Source organism: Callithrix jacchus, chromosome 19 (assembly GCF_049354715.1).
Source record: "Callithrix jacchus isolate 240 chromosome 19, calJac240_pri, whole genome shotgun sequence".
In the NCBI taxonomy this organism is placed as follows: Eukaryota; Metazoa; Chordata; class Mammalia; order Primates; family Cebidae; genus Callithrix; species Callithrix jacchus.
Genome location: NC_133520.1, coordinates 20,539,327 through 20,554,085, shown reverse-complemented (window position 1 = coordinate 20,554,085; position 14,759 = coordinate 20,539,327). Strand labels below are relative to the sequence as shown.

Genomic DNA, 14,759 nt, shown 5'->3' with positions numbered 1-14,759 from the left:
TTTTCCTACTCATGTTCTCCATAGTACTCTCCACTACAGGGGCTTTATTTCATTTAGTTATCACATCTCTTCAGGTCCATTCATCTGGGACATTTCCTTACTCTTTCTCTGTGTTTCACAATAGAAGAAGGGACATTTCTGAAGAATACAAACTACTTAGTTTACAGAATGTTCCCGAATTTTTTTCCTGATATTTATTCACAACTCAGGTTATACAACCTTGGCCAGAATACAAAAACCGTGATGCTGTCCCCTTCTCAGAGTCTCTCTGCAGACTTAGAATATCCATCTAATCCTCATGAGTGATGCTAGTTTTGAACACCTGGCCAAGGTGCTACCTGTTTCTCCACCAGCTCCTAATTCCCCCATCCTCCTCACCACCACCACCCACACCCGGCAATGAATAATACGCCATTATGCAACTGTCAAATGTCTGTTGAAAGACATTTGAAGACCTTGTAAATCTCCTCCTTTTCATCAAACCCCTCCTCCACCAACCACTTCAGCATCCACTGAGATATCCTCTCTAAACAAACTTTGTGCCATGGTTGAAAGATGGTGATCCACATGTCTATCAGTTGGGATTTTACTCAGAGAGTTCTCTCCTCTCCATTTGCTTATTATCAGTGTGTACTCCCAGATTTCTACGTTATTCAGTGTTTATTTAATGCATATATTATCTTAGATTTAGCAAGTGGGGTCCCTTCAAGCTGGCTCCTAGGTCCTTTTAACATTGCGCTCTCACTCTCTCTGCTTCTCTCTCTCTTTCTCTCTCTCTCTCTCGCTCTCTCTCTGCCTTTCCTTACTTTCTAGTGCAACAAGATGTTCCAGACTCATTTAATACCCTCTAGGCCCTGGTCCTGGAATTATTTCTCCAATGAAATCTTACCGTGGAGAATGGTATTTAGAAACCAAGTTCTGGGTGCAAGGGGTGCTCATTGCCACTGGGATATTATTAATCTCGACCCTTAAGTGGACACATCTAGGAAATATGTACGTATATTTGTTTAAATATGCATACATATGAGCACAGATATATGTGTGTGTGTGTGTTCTTGAAATAATGAGTTCATACTGTTATCTCTAATTCCAAATCTACTCCACAGGAATCTTTCTTGCTTTCTTCCAACCTTTACTGTATCTCCCTTCTTCCACAGTGAAAATCCTAGCTCCCCAAAACAATGCATTTTCTGGTTTGCTCAACTGCATACTATGCATAAAATAATTTAATTGCTGCTCCCATAATGCTATGAAAAAAATAAAGGGCTTAAAAATTCTTTCCAGTACTAGGCTGAGAGCACATAGCTGACATACTTTGCTTAAAGTTATGAATATTAGCTTTTTGTAAACCTTATGTTATTCATTTATAACATAATAGGATTCAGTTACTTCTGTTTGGATTCAGTTTTTATTCCTCTCCCCTCAACTTTCTTGATTTTATTTTTTAATATATAGAATACTATCATGTTTCCAAAATTAAGCCTGGAAAAACAGTATACTCAGAGAAGTGTCAGCCCTCCTCTTATCCCTTCTATCTCTCCCTCCCACTCCTTCTAGGTAACCAATTTAATTGTTTTCTGGTTTACCATTATTGTGTATGTGAGTGTGTATGTGTGTTTTGACGAAATACACAGATACATTTATCTTTTCTTTTCTGTATGTTTTCCAGTGAAAACCAGCAAACCTTCTAGATAAGTTCTAAAAGAGCTGTAACACTTACATGTATGTTTTCTTCTAGTCCCTTCTTTCTTACAAAAGAAAAGTAGCAGATGATGTATACCCTATTGCAACTTCCTTTTTTTATTTAACAATCCTGGAAATTATCCTATATCTGTTCACAGAAGTCTTCCTTATTCTTTTTATTATAGTCTTGCCAACAGAATGTTTTGTGAAGCTTTTACTTTTTACCAGTTTGATGGGAAGATAAATAGTATCTTTCTAGTTTAATTTACAACTCTATTATAATTTACAACAACAAATGTCTTTTCATATGTTTATGGACTCTTCTTTAGATCTTTACTCTGAATTGTCTGTTTATGCTTTTCCCCATTTTTTATAGGAGATTTGGGGTTTTCCCTTAATGTTTAAGTACTTTATATATCAGAGATATTACCCTCTTATCTATAATGTGTGTGGAAATAGTTTCTCCCAATTTGTCATTTGTGGTTTTCTCAAATAACATAAAATTTACCATCATAACCATTTTTAAGTGTATAATTCTGTGCCATTAAGAACATTTACCATCCATCCCCAGACCATTATCATTCCAAACTGAAACTCAGAACTCATAAACAATAATGGGAACTCCCAATTCCTCTCTTCCTCAAGCCCCTGGCGACTGTCATTTTACTTTTTGTCTCTATAATTCTGATTACTCTAGGAAGCTCATATAAGTGAAATCATTCAGTATTTGTCTTTTTTGTCTGGATCATTTCATCTAGCATGTTGTCCTTAAGGTTCCTCTATGTTCTGATATGTGTTAGATTTTTCTTCCTTTATAGGGCTGAATAATATTCCATTGTATGAATACACCACATTTTGTTTTTCCATTTATCTGTTGATGGATATTTATGTTGTCCCACCCTTTGGCCACTGTAACTAACACTGCTATGGACGTGGATGTACAAATATCTGTTTGAGTCCCTGCTTTCAATTCCTTTATGTATACAACCAGAAATGGAATTGCTGGATCATATAGTAACTCTATGTGTCATTTTTTGAGGAATCAACTATACCATTTTTGACAGCAGTGCATAAGGGTTCCAATTTATCCATATCCTCACCAACACTTGTTATTTTTTATTTATTTTTAGTGTTTTATAGGCCAGGTGCAGTGGCTCACACCTATAATCCCAGCACTTTGGAAAGCCAAGGTGGGTGGATCATGAGGTCAGGAGTTCAAGACCAGCCTGGCCAATATGGTAAAATCCTGTCTCTACTAAAAATACAAAAATTAGCTGGGTGTGGTGGTGCGCACCTATAGTCTCAGCTGCTCAGGAGGCTGAGGCAGAAGAATGGCTTACACTAGGGAGCCAGAGGTTACAGTGAGCCAAGATCATGCCACTGCACTCCAGCCTGGGTGATAGAGTGAGACTCCATCTCAAAAGAATGTTTTATATAATAGCTATTCTAATGAATATGAAGTGGCATCTCACTGTGGGTTTTTGTGGGTTTTCTTCCATAATCAATACTGAAGGTACATTACAGTTTGTCCTCATGAATTAGAGTTGTTGTCATGACATACACTTTGTCCTTGCAGTTTCGACTTTGTCTTTCAAATGCCCCATGCCACATCTAGCTATTCTTCTGATTACCAGGTCTACAAACTACAGTGACTTCAGACCTGCCCCATGTACAATGGAAAGACTTCCATAACCTGTCTTCTACCTCTAACATCGTCTAAAGTTTAATCCCTATCATATATCCCTTATTCCATCAACGAATAATGGTTTTACTTTGCAGATGAAATCCTAATGATATACAATTGATACGTGTTTAGGAAGTAAGGTTTTTGTCTACAAATTGTCCCTCTTTATCTCATGTAATGTTTTTTGGCCTATTCTCTTTGATATCAGAATCACAGCACCTAGGGTGCTGTAATTTTTAGAGTTGGGGTTTCCTTTATGGCTACATTTGAAAATCTTTTCTTTTAAAGGGCAAACTGAGCTCACTTTGTAAATTGGAATGACTGATGTGGTTTGTTCTCAGCTCTGTCATATGGTTTCCTATTATGACTACTGCATCACTGTGCTACACTTAGTGTGTTTCTTTCATTATTTGCTATGTCTTATTTGCTATTTTTAGCACTTTTGGGACTTTGGAATAGGTTTTCCAATATTTGGGAATACGTATATTTTGTTTTAGTTATTTTTTATTTATATTTTAGATATATTACCCTTACTTCTTATTTTTTATTTCTAACTTTTTAACATCTAGTCTGTCAGTTTTCTATGGCATCCTTTCACTCCTACCTGCTACTGGTAGGAGTAGCAGACAATGATATTATTCTATTTTCCCTTCTTCTCCAATTGTCTTTAGTTGCACCTGTTCCAAGTTTATCAGAAAGTATAATGTGTATACACTAGTCTTCCACCTACTGAATATATAAAATGCTCTCCCATTAGTCACGCCACTGGCTTCCTCAGCTGTCTCTTGATTGGAGGAAGCTCATTCACTAAGATTTCTTATGAAAGGCCCATGTGTGTGATGGTCTCTGAATTTTTGCATTCAGATCACATCTGTTTGCCTATAATGTCGACACTTGAGGGCTGGGTATAAAAAAATCATTGCCTAGTACTTTTTCTTTTGAGATGGATTCTCGCTCTGTCACCCAGGCTGGAGTGCAATGGCGTGATCTCAGCTCACTGCAATCTTCACCTCCCGGGTTTGAGACATTCTCCCACCTTAGCCTACCAAGTAGCTGGGATTATAAGCACCTTCCATCATGCCTGGCGAATTTTCATATTTTTGTAGAGATAGGGTTTCACCATGTTGGCCAGGCTGGTCTCAAACTCCTGACTTCAGGTGATCCATCTGCCTCAGCCTCTCAAAGTGCTGGGATTACAGGCATGAGCCACTGTGTCCGGCCTGCCTGGTACTTTTGTTCTTTGTTAATGCTGCTTCACTATTACCTGGCTTTGCGTGTTGCTGTTCAGAAGTCTGACACCATCATAAATTTTTCTCTCTATAAACAATTTGATCTTTTTTGCCTTTAAAATGTAATCGTTTTACTAGAATATATGTTGGAGTCAATAATTCCAGACAATTTCCCAAGGTACATGGAAGTCATATTTAAAATTTTCCTTATTGAGCTGGGCGCAGTGGCTCATACCTGTAATCCCAGCACTTTGGGAGGCCAAGGTGGGCAGATCGCCTGAGGTTAGGAGTTTGAGACCAGCTGGACCGACATGTCTCCACTAAAAATACAAAATTAGCCAGGTGTGGTGGCAGGTGCCTGTAATCCCAGCTACTCAGCAGGCTGAGGCAGGAGAAATCACTTGAACCCAGGAGGCGGAGGTTGCGGTGAGCCAAGATCATGCCATTGCACTCTAGCCTGGGCAACAAGAGTGAAACTCCACCTCAAAAAAAAAAAAAAAAAACCTTGTTCCTGGATTCTTTTCTGGGGTTATAGTTTTAACATTAATTAGGTTTTATTGTTTGGTGTTTGTACTTCAGGGACTCCAGTTACATGTATTTTAGTCCTTCTTTCCTGGCTTTGACTTTAACCTCTTTTCTCTGAACCTTTCTACTTCTATTTTTATATTATTTTCAATTTATTGATTGTTTTCTTGCCATTCTTCAATGTCCTTTTACATATTTTCATTTGAATATATTCACCCTTGGGCACCTTGTAATTATTCTTTGTTTTTGTCATTATTTCCAATTTACTTCTTGAATTTGCTCAACCCTTGTTGCAGTTCTTCCTAATTTTTGTCTGATGTGTCTTTAGTTTTTGAAATTTCTTATTCTAGCTATATAGGGGTGTGTGTGTTTGTGTGTGTGTATCCAAGTACATGACACTTTGTTCAGTTTGTTATGTGGTATTACAATTGTCTTATGCATCATGGTTTTTATTGTGAAGGTTTTCATCGCAAAAAATGTTATGATTTATTTTTTATCATCAGAAATGTGATTACTTTTCTGTATTCTTTTTGCAGAATCTTTACATGCAGTTGATTTGATGTTTTCCTGTTACTAGGCATTTTGAGGCAGGGTTCCCAGTTCAAGAGCTTTCTCTTTTATCTGTGTACTGAAATGCAGTTTTAAATAGATAATGTTGGTGTTTGGGGAAGGACTGTCTGTCTGCTCTTTTATTTCTGCAGGATTTGTAATTTTCCCTTCTGACTTCCTTCTTTACCTTCATTGCCAGGCCTCTGAAGGACATTAACTTTTTCCTATTTATCTGACTTTTCCCAGAAGCAAGTCTCCTTCAAGACTGTCACCTCTTGTCGCATTTTCTTTCAAATCTCCTCCCTTGATCAATAAGGCACCTGACCTCTGTTCAGTTTTTACTTCTTGGTGTTGGACTTCCTCTTTACGGAGGTGACAATCCTGTGCTTCACTTAAGTCCTTGGCAATAGTGGAGGGAGCGCTGTTGGAATTTGATGTCTTTTTTTTCTTCTACTTAAGCAATTTGAAGTTCAGTTCATGCCATTCTTTCTAAGTAGTGCTGAAGGCTTGTTTTTGTTTTGTTGAGGATGTGGGCAGGGACTTATATTCAGGCAGCTGCCGTTATCCTCTGACTGGAAAACTCCTGAAAACATTTACGATATCAAGTACTACGTAACATCTCCTCTCTCTCTCTCTCTCTCTCTCAACGGAGTCTCACTCTTGTCGCCAGGCTGGAGTGCAGTGGCGCAGGAACCTCCGCCTCCCAGGTTCAAGCGATTCTCCTGCCTCAGCCTCCCGACTGGGATTACAAGCGCCCTCCACTATGCCCAGATAATATTTTGTATATTTAGTAGAGACGGGGTTTCAGTATATTGGCCAGGCTTGTCTTGAACTCCTGACCTCGTGATCTGTCCGCTTCAGCCTCCCAAAGTGCTGGGATTACAGGCGTGAGCCACCGCGCCCGGCCAGGCACATTTTTCTTTCTTAGGAACACTGGAAACTTTGAGTGTTACAAGGGCATCACCAAGGTTACATAGATTCTGTTACAAGACACATCGTTTCCTTCTAACGTTAAAGACGCTTAGTGTGCTTTTTAAAGAAAGCAACGAATGAGAATGAAAAGATTTTTTAAACAATACATAACTGTCTTCCTTTTTCCTTATTTCGTGTTTAGTTAAAAGAACAACTCTACCATTGATAACTGTCACCCAGAGAAAAATGTTCTTTTGAAAATTACCTTCTCATTTCCTACCTCAAAAACCCCGTCTGCCTAAATAGATAAATAAAATCGATACCAAGGGGTCAGGAATGGTTTGCTACAAAGTGAGTGAGAAAACTGCAGCAAGCGACAGCAAAGTCGGGTTCAGACGGGCGGTTTGCACCAAAAGCTCAGCTCAGTTGGTCAATAAGAGCAAGCCCGTTAAGGGTCTGAGGTGGCCCCAAAGACCAAGGCTGAAGAGGTGACAGTCTGGGCAGGAACCGCCGAGGTCACTACCGCCCCTGTAACCGAGAGTCCCCGTGTGCGTTCCCCATGTGCGTGAGCACCGCTCTGTGCCCACGTGTGCGCGCGCTCCAGCCGGGTCCCGGGGTAGCCACCTGTCACTCACGAGGGAGGGGGCGGCCTACGGCGAAGGACGCCGAGAAGGGGGGCAGGCAGGCGGGCCGCACGAGGACCGAGGAGGGGGCGGCTCCCAGGCTCTCCCGGCGAGGCCCTCCCGGCGGAGCTTGGCGTGCTGCAGCCATGGAGACGCGGTAGTCCCCTCCTGCGGCCCGCGCCCCGGCCCCCGCAGCCGCCGCCGATTGGTCGCCCTTTGCTCCCTGACCCCCTAGCCGCCTCCGAGGCCGGCGCTTCCTGCTCGGGCGCCGCCGGCCCGGGGCGGAGCTCGGGCGCCGAGTGCGCGCCGCCGCCGAGCAGTAGCCCCGCGCGGGAGGAGGAGCCGCCGCCGCGCCCTTCCCCTTCCTCCGCTCCTCCCCCGGCCCCCACCGCGCCCGCGGCCGGCCCAGGCAGCACTCGCGAGGAGCGGCCCCGCGGGCGGCCGAGTTGGGAGAATGCGGCGGCGCTCGCGGATGCTGCTCTGCTTCGCCTTCCTGTGGGTGCTGGGCATCGCCTACTACATGTACTCGGGGGGCGGCTCCGTGCTGGCCGGGGGCGCAGGCGGCGGCGCCGGGAGGAAGGTGAGTGAAGCGCCCTGCCGCGGCCGGGCCCCTGCGCCCACCCCCACCTCCCACCCCTCACCCCGCACCCGGCGCCCCTGCCCCTGCGCCTGCCCCTGCCTCCCGCTCGCTCCGCGCCGCTCCTCCGCTCCTCCGCCCGGACCTCGGCTCGCGCCGCCCGCCCCCGCCCGGGGCCTCTGCGCCGAGTGCCCAGGGAAGGGGTGCACCCGGCCCCTCTGCTCACGCCGGGCTCCGAGAGGGTGGTCCCCGCAGCCTTTCTCATCCCTCCGCCCCCTCCCGTGGACGTCGCCCCTCTCTCTGCTCGTCGTAATTCGAGTCTGGTCCGGCCGCCGGGAGCCCCATCCCCTGCGGTTGGAAGTTTAGGGGTGGGGGTGTTGGGAAACACAAAGGGGGTGGGGAGGAGAGAAGAGAGAGGCGACCGCCTTTCCAGCGCGTCATGTACAGCAGAGAGAGTCCAAGTTTCTTTTCAGCCCTTTGATACAAGCGGCTGAAAATCCTCGCCCCTTTCCCTCTGTCGCTCCGCGGGGGGTGGGTTCCGTGTTTCTGCCACCTTCTCTGCCCTTTACCTTTGAGGAGCAGGGGCGGCCACTCCCGTGCCAAGTAAAGCCCCAGGTCCCGTGGGAGCCGGGGCAGTGCGCCCCTGCGCCCCGAGCGAGGCCAGTCGGGGCCGTTCCCTTGCGGCCCCGCGTTGCCTTCTGCCCAGCCGGGCCCCCGGCCCTCCCGCGCGAGCCGGACGTGGCCTCCTGCGCTTGCATTTTCCATCCCCACTGCCAGCTACAGGGAGAATCTCTCTTCTACGGATATGTTTTCAGCATGTTTTGGGGCCGAGTGATCCGGCTGTGGGGGCCGTGTGAGCTGCTCTGCGGTTCCGCGTCCTTGTCCCGCCTCCCCAGACGGCCGGGCCCTGGGCATTCGGGAGGATGGTGAGCGCCGGGAGGACCCGGGACTGTGCGGTCCTGGGGCCGTGCGCCGGCCGGGAGAGCAGGGCATCGTGCTGTGGGCTGGAGCACAACGGCTGCGGACGTTTGTAGTGTTATACTGGTTCCTCGGCTTTGAAAGCAGAGTTATCCCTTACGAATTCCTGTAACCCTCATTACTGTGACATTTACTATCACCGCAAACCCAGGAAATTCTGAGTTAATGGAGATGGACCACGGGTGGTTGGGTTGGAACAAGAGAGTGGTATCCTGAAACAAGCCAGAGGGGACTAACTAGATGAACAGACTTCAGCTGTGAAGTCAAATCCCTGAAAGTCCACGCTGGGGTTTGGCCGTTTCAGAGGTTTTCTCTTTGCTTCATTCATTCATTCATAGCTGAAGATGTTAGGTGGAAAAAGTACCTTATTTGATTTCTGGTACATTTCATGGATTTGTTTTATCTAGAGGGGTAGAAATGAAGCCGTCTTTCCACGTGTTGAATCGGCCTGGCTTGCTCTGAGCTGACATTGTACTCTTAGCGCTTTTTGTAAAAAAAAAAAAAAAAAAAAAAAAAAAAAAAAAAAAAAAATCGTATGGGTAGTATACGTGAAGACTTGGTTTATTCTTGAACAGCAAAGAGCATGCAGCCAGCAAAAGCCATACAGTCCTTTCAAAACTATAGTCGTGCCAAACTGGAATGATTTTTTAAACTTTACTTCTCAGTAAACTATGCCTTGGCCACTCTGCATAGCCTGGTGTCCTGATAAGACCTGGCAAAGCTTTCTGCCTTTCATGTGAAGAAAACCAAACACATAAGCCACCCTTGGCGTTTCTCTTTCCTTAGTCTGCCACTTTCATTAGGACACGTGATTAGAAAGAGCAAGCGTGCAGTCTGCCTCCTGGAGGCTAATACCTAACTCTGGTGGGCTTCAGTTGCTGAATAGTGTGAGGGGCCTTCCATGCAGAAGTCTTCAGACACTCCTGAAGTGTGTGTCCTTAGTTTAAAAAAAAATCCAAGAATTCCTTGTGGGCTGGTGGCAATATAGAAAGGTACAGGAAGAAAAAGTGGGGGAAATGAACAATTACACATAGATTGGTGATTTGGGATTCTATTCTTTCTGTCAACGAACCATAACATTTAATTCTAGCCCTTAGAATGTTTTAGTGATTTGTCGGTTGGGGAAGAGGTGTGTAAATTCAATAGCTTTTGAAACTGCAGTGGAAGACTCATTCACTTCATGTGGTGGACCCCGGGTTAAAGAGAAGCCTTAAGATGGTTTCTGGAGGGAGTAAATAGAGCCCTGGTGTCTTGAATGCCTGATGGACAGAAAAATCATGTAGTCTTCTGTCCTCCCGAATTGTTTCCATGGATTTAGAGACTAGAAGCGTCTCCAAATTTAGTTCATTCTCATACCAAAAAAAAAAAAGTGGTTTGTTTGGCTTGCAAAGTATGGACATAAAAAAAGGAGAGCGGGCCATGCATGGAAAGGCAGGATTTAAATGCTAACTATAGTTTAAATTTTAGAGATTAGTGGACCTGTGTGTTTTCTCCTGCTTTATACTGTTCAAGTCAGGGCTCTCATTCCGTTTTTCGTAGGGTACCAGGCTGCAGTATTGTGCTTTAGGGATCGTCTGAGGGGAGTCCAGCTAGGATTTCTGCTGCTTCAGCAGCCGGGCCCAGGCTTGCCATTGTGTGCCCTGCCTGTGAAGTAACTCATCACAGAACTGTTATTCTCCACTTGGCAAAACCGGGAGAGGCGGCTCACCTCAGATCGCAGGTTTAATAAACTAAGCAGGAGGGACACTAAGCAGGGCTGAAAACCAACCTGAGGCACTGCCGCGCAACTCAGGACTCAACGCCCAGGCCCGGGACATGTATGTTCAAGCAGTTCATGCAAAATATTGTTTTAAATTACATCTCATTTACATTTGTGTCCATACCCCTTCCCCCCATATTTTGCTCTTTTCTCCTAAATTGTTTATTTGCACTTCAAGGGTGCCTTTCCTTTGAGCTTCTTAAATACTTTAAAATTTTAATCATGTTAAGTCTCCCCTGGGCTTTGGTATGTTGGCAGTGGATAGCTCAGCAGAAGAGAGAAAGGGATTTCTCTGGAAATGAAGTTGCCCGTGGGTGAAATGTGGCTGTTTAGGGTGGGAAGGGAAGGGTTTTCTCTCTGCTGTAAGAATGTGTGGAGCCTGAGACCCTTTGCCTATGTGCCTGCGTGTTGGGAGGGAAGGGCCAGTGTCAGTCGAGGGAAATGATCTGGAGCGCTGGGAGCCTGTCTGCTTTGTACAGCAGCATCACCCTTATTTATTCCCTGAGCTAGCATGAGGGCTGTAGCCTTTGCCCGAGAGTCCAAGGGCGGAGGACTTTGGGTGGGATCTTCTACCAAAGAGGGGTGGGCAGGGAGGCGGTTAGGTCCTTTCTTGGAACAGTGAAGGACCTCGAGAGGCTAGACCATGTGCTCATGGAGTGGAACATTAGGGTGTAAAGTTGGAGAATTCACAACTAAATTGTAACCGGCTTCAAATGCCAGGCTGACTTGTTGGTTCTTAATTTGGGAACCAGTCATGTTTTTGAGCTAGTGGTAGATGTTCAGATAAAGGGAAATGGCACAAATCCACTTATTTGCATTGAGTGAGATCTAGCTGTTTACCTCTTTGTGCTTAGTGACCTTCACTGATGCATTGAACCTCTCTGATCTCAGTTTCCTCATCTTTGCAGTGGGAATACTCATTCTTACCTCATGGCCTTGTTCGGAGAATTTTCTTTTTTTTTTTTTATTTGAGATGGAGTTTCGCTCTTGTTACCCAGGCTGGAGTGCAATGGCGCGATCTCGGCTCACCGCATCCTCCGCCTCCTGGGTTCAGGCAATTCTCCTGCCTCAGCCTCCTGAGTAGCTGGGATTACAGGCACGTGCCACCACGCCCAGCTAATTTTTTGTATTTTTAGTAGAGACGGGGTTTCACATGTTGATCAGGATGGTCTTGATCTCTTGACCTCATGATCCACCTGCCTCGGCCTCCCAAAATGCTGGGATTACAGGCGTGAGCCAATGCGCCCAGCTTGTTCGGAGAATTGAATACTATTAGTGGGTGCTGAATAACTGCTGTCTCTAAAAGAGGAAAATGAAAAAACAAAATATCCCTTTGAGACTCTAGTGAAGCAGGAATCTTAAGTTCATGATATTCTGATATACTTCTTGATTTCTGGAAAATTGCTGTCCCTTTTTGTCCCTCACCCCCACCTCTGAGATTGATCTGACTGATTAGTTTGGGGTTTGGGCTGTAAGAGATGGACTCTTTGGGAAGTTGTCCAGACACCATGCCAGCTCTCTTGAACCCAACTGTGGTGTCAGAATGGGGATTTCCATAGTGGGCAGCCAGCAGGAATGTGAGTGGAGGGCACAGCTTGCCTTGGTGGTTAGATAGTTGGAGTGTCACTGGTGGACGTGTCCCTGGGCGAGGGGTTCCTGTGGTGGGGTTCCAGATTCTGGAGCTCCCCTGCTCTTCCTCTGCAGTCCTGCTCCACTTGTTAGAAGAGCAGGGCACTGTGATCACTGGGAGCATGCGTGGCTTGAGGTTGAGCATTGGGCCCCCATGTGGTTTCCTGGGTATCAGAAATCTGTGATCCTGTCTGGGTGAGTGCAGAGGGGGACACTGGTACCACTCCTTGCCACTTATCGTCAGGTTGGAATTCAAAGAAAGTCCACTTGAAATGAGTTTGAAGTTGACATTGGGAGGGCAGTAGCAGGGAAAACCACTCTATAGCCAGATAATCTGACAGTGGCCCTGTAAAGTAAACTTCTCTTTTTAAAGAAAATTAAGTTTCCCTGTTTTGGAGTCATGTTGTGGCTGCCTGCGAGTATGCAAACAAATCATGACTGCTAAACAGTGCAGAAGTAAGAGCTCGGTCCCTAGACCCTTGAGCAAAAATGAAAAAGCAGCTGCTGTACCCGGCACTGAGTGGGGTCAGCTGGCCCAGGCTCTCTTGGGCCTTGGGATGGGGGACACCTGGGAAGCTCGTGAACATTTTCTGAGGCTTCAGGCCCGCTGTAAGTTTCTCCCCCTAGCTCCCGTTTGGATGGGTGATGGATGAGTTGTTGATCTATTTAGAACAGAGGAAGAGGTGGTCAGAAAAATGATGGGGAAGCAGGTAGGGGACATAATATTTTTGTTGCTGCTGCTCATGTTTCTCAGGCCTTTGGGGAGAGGAAAGTCAGTTTGGGAAGATGCTCATTTTAGTAGCAAAGCAGGCAAGGCTGCTGTCCTGCCTAACTTCTAGCAAGTCCAGAGGCAGTGGGCTTAGTGAAAGGAGCTGTGGTGGGGTGGGGGTGAGGCTGCCTGGGACAGAGACACAGGTGTAAGCAGTGAGGCTCTGGCTGAGATCCTGGGAAGGGAAGCTAGGTATTCCTGGGAAAAGCCTGCGAAGTCTCCCAGAGCTTCCAGCAGACTTCATGTGATAAGAAAACATGCAAACCTGGCCAAGTCTACACTTCCTTTTGGTTTTTGTGATTGTGTTCTTGAGAAGCCTGTTCTGGAAGCTCTGCATGGGTGATGCTGAGCCATACAAGTCAGGGGATATCCAGATGGAAACACACTGGCATAGCCATGCCGCACACATGTAACAGTGAGGCACTTCCATGCTGGTTGTTAAAGATGCCCTGTCTTGAGACCCCCGAACAGCCTCCTGTTCCTAGCTGCCCTGGTCTTTCCTTGGGATCTCTTTCCCATATTCAGCAAAAGAGGGTTGAATCTTGCCATCTGAAAGCCCTCTTGGAGCCACTTCTGTGCCTGTGCCATAGTGAACATGCTGATTGTCACCCCTGTAAATGTGCTACTCTGATAGAAGGAGGCCTAGCTCCACTTCCGTGATGGGAACAGTCCTTTTTCCCCTTGAGTAAGTCTTTGATTCTGTGTTACTGGTGAGAGTCCTGGTTCCACCATTGTAGTCTTGTGGCCTTGCCTCTAGACTGCCTTATGGGTGAGGTGTGTTTAAGGAGGAGGGATGTCTTGGAACTTCCATATGCAAACCCTCCTGAATGGGTTCTGGGACAGGCTGGGCCTGGCGAGGACCTCTCCTCCCTGGAGAATTACACTGAATTCGTTGGTGTATGCTCACCAGTGATCACTCCTGTCCCTAAGTGGAACTTGGCCTCGTTCTCTTAACAGTGTGAAGGTGCCCTGACCGTGGCCCTGCGCTCAGTCTTCACAATGAACACAATGTGGAGTTGCCAGGAATGCTGTCTTCAGTTTACCTGCCCTGTCCAGAAAGCCTTTCCCACCTTTCTCTATTGTAAACCATGGAAATAAAAGAGGTTCAAGGCACTAATCCATCTTCCCTGGTGGGCCCCCACCTTTCTAGGGTTCCCTGCTCTAAGCGGGTAGCACCATGTTCCTGCCTGGCCCTTGCCTCCTGCAGCAGAGGGTAAACACTGGCATTTTTGCACTTAGTCATGTCTGCTAGCATGGGTCCCTGAAGCATGGGGTGTCTTATACAGATGAGGTTTCTTAGCATGCTGAAATGTAGATGACAGTGATTCATTAGGGCCAGATTTGGAGAAAAACAAAAACTGTCGCATAGAGTCTCACTCATGGGCTTACATTTAAAAAGCTTTCCCAGGCTATGGGAGTTATATGAGCCCCTTGTCTCACTGAGGCTGGCTGTCACAAAGAAGCAGTTGAGGGCTGGCTGCCTAGGGGCTGGGAAACGGGGTGATCACCCATGGCTCAGCCTGCCCTGGCTGGGCTACTCACCCTGGTCACCTGTCCCTTCCGCCCCAGCCTTCGTGGGCTCCCCATGGAACAGGAGATGGAACAAAAATGTCCTAGGCCCTTCCTGCTGGCCACCTGGTCCTGCCCAGGGCTGGCAGTTTCCTGTCCCTAACTCTTAGAGACAAGGAATGACCAGGAAGGTTGGGGGTAGAGATGCTGTATTTCCAGAGTCCAGTTCAAGACATGCATTTGGGCAGGGACAAGGGCACTTTCGGGACAGTGGTTGCTGTAGTTCAGTTTCTCAGCTCTGGCACAGTTGACATTTTTGGCTGGATTTTTTTT

General features: G+C 46.3%; 1 protein-coding gene and 1 non-coding gene across 2 annotated transcripts in view; one reads left to right on the top strand and one right to left on the bottom strand.

Annotated features, from left to right (window-relative positions):
• Nucleotides 1-1,656: 1,656 nt before the first annotated feature.
• On the bottom strand, nt 1,657-1,718 carry LOC118149592 (U7 small nuclear RNA). Its single transcript, XR_004737166.1, has one exon. It is a non-coding gene; the product is annotated as a U7 small nuclear RNA (small nuclear RNA).
• Nucleotides 1,719-7,616: 5,898 nt separating this feature from the next.
• GALNT2 (polypeptide N-acetylgalactosaminyltransferase 2) overlaps nt 7,617-14,759 on the top strand; it is a 219,219-nt gene continuing 212,076 nt past the window's right edge. Inside the window, exon 1 of the mRNA XM_003735230.5 lies at nt 7,617-7,785. Within this exon, the coding sequence (XP_003735278.2) occupies nt 7,660-7,785 (126 nt within the window). The 5' untranslated portion in view covers nt 7,617-7,659. The remainder of the gene's footprint in view (nt 7,786-14,759) is intronic.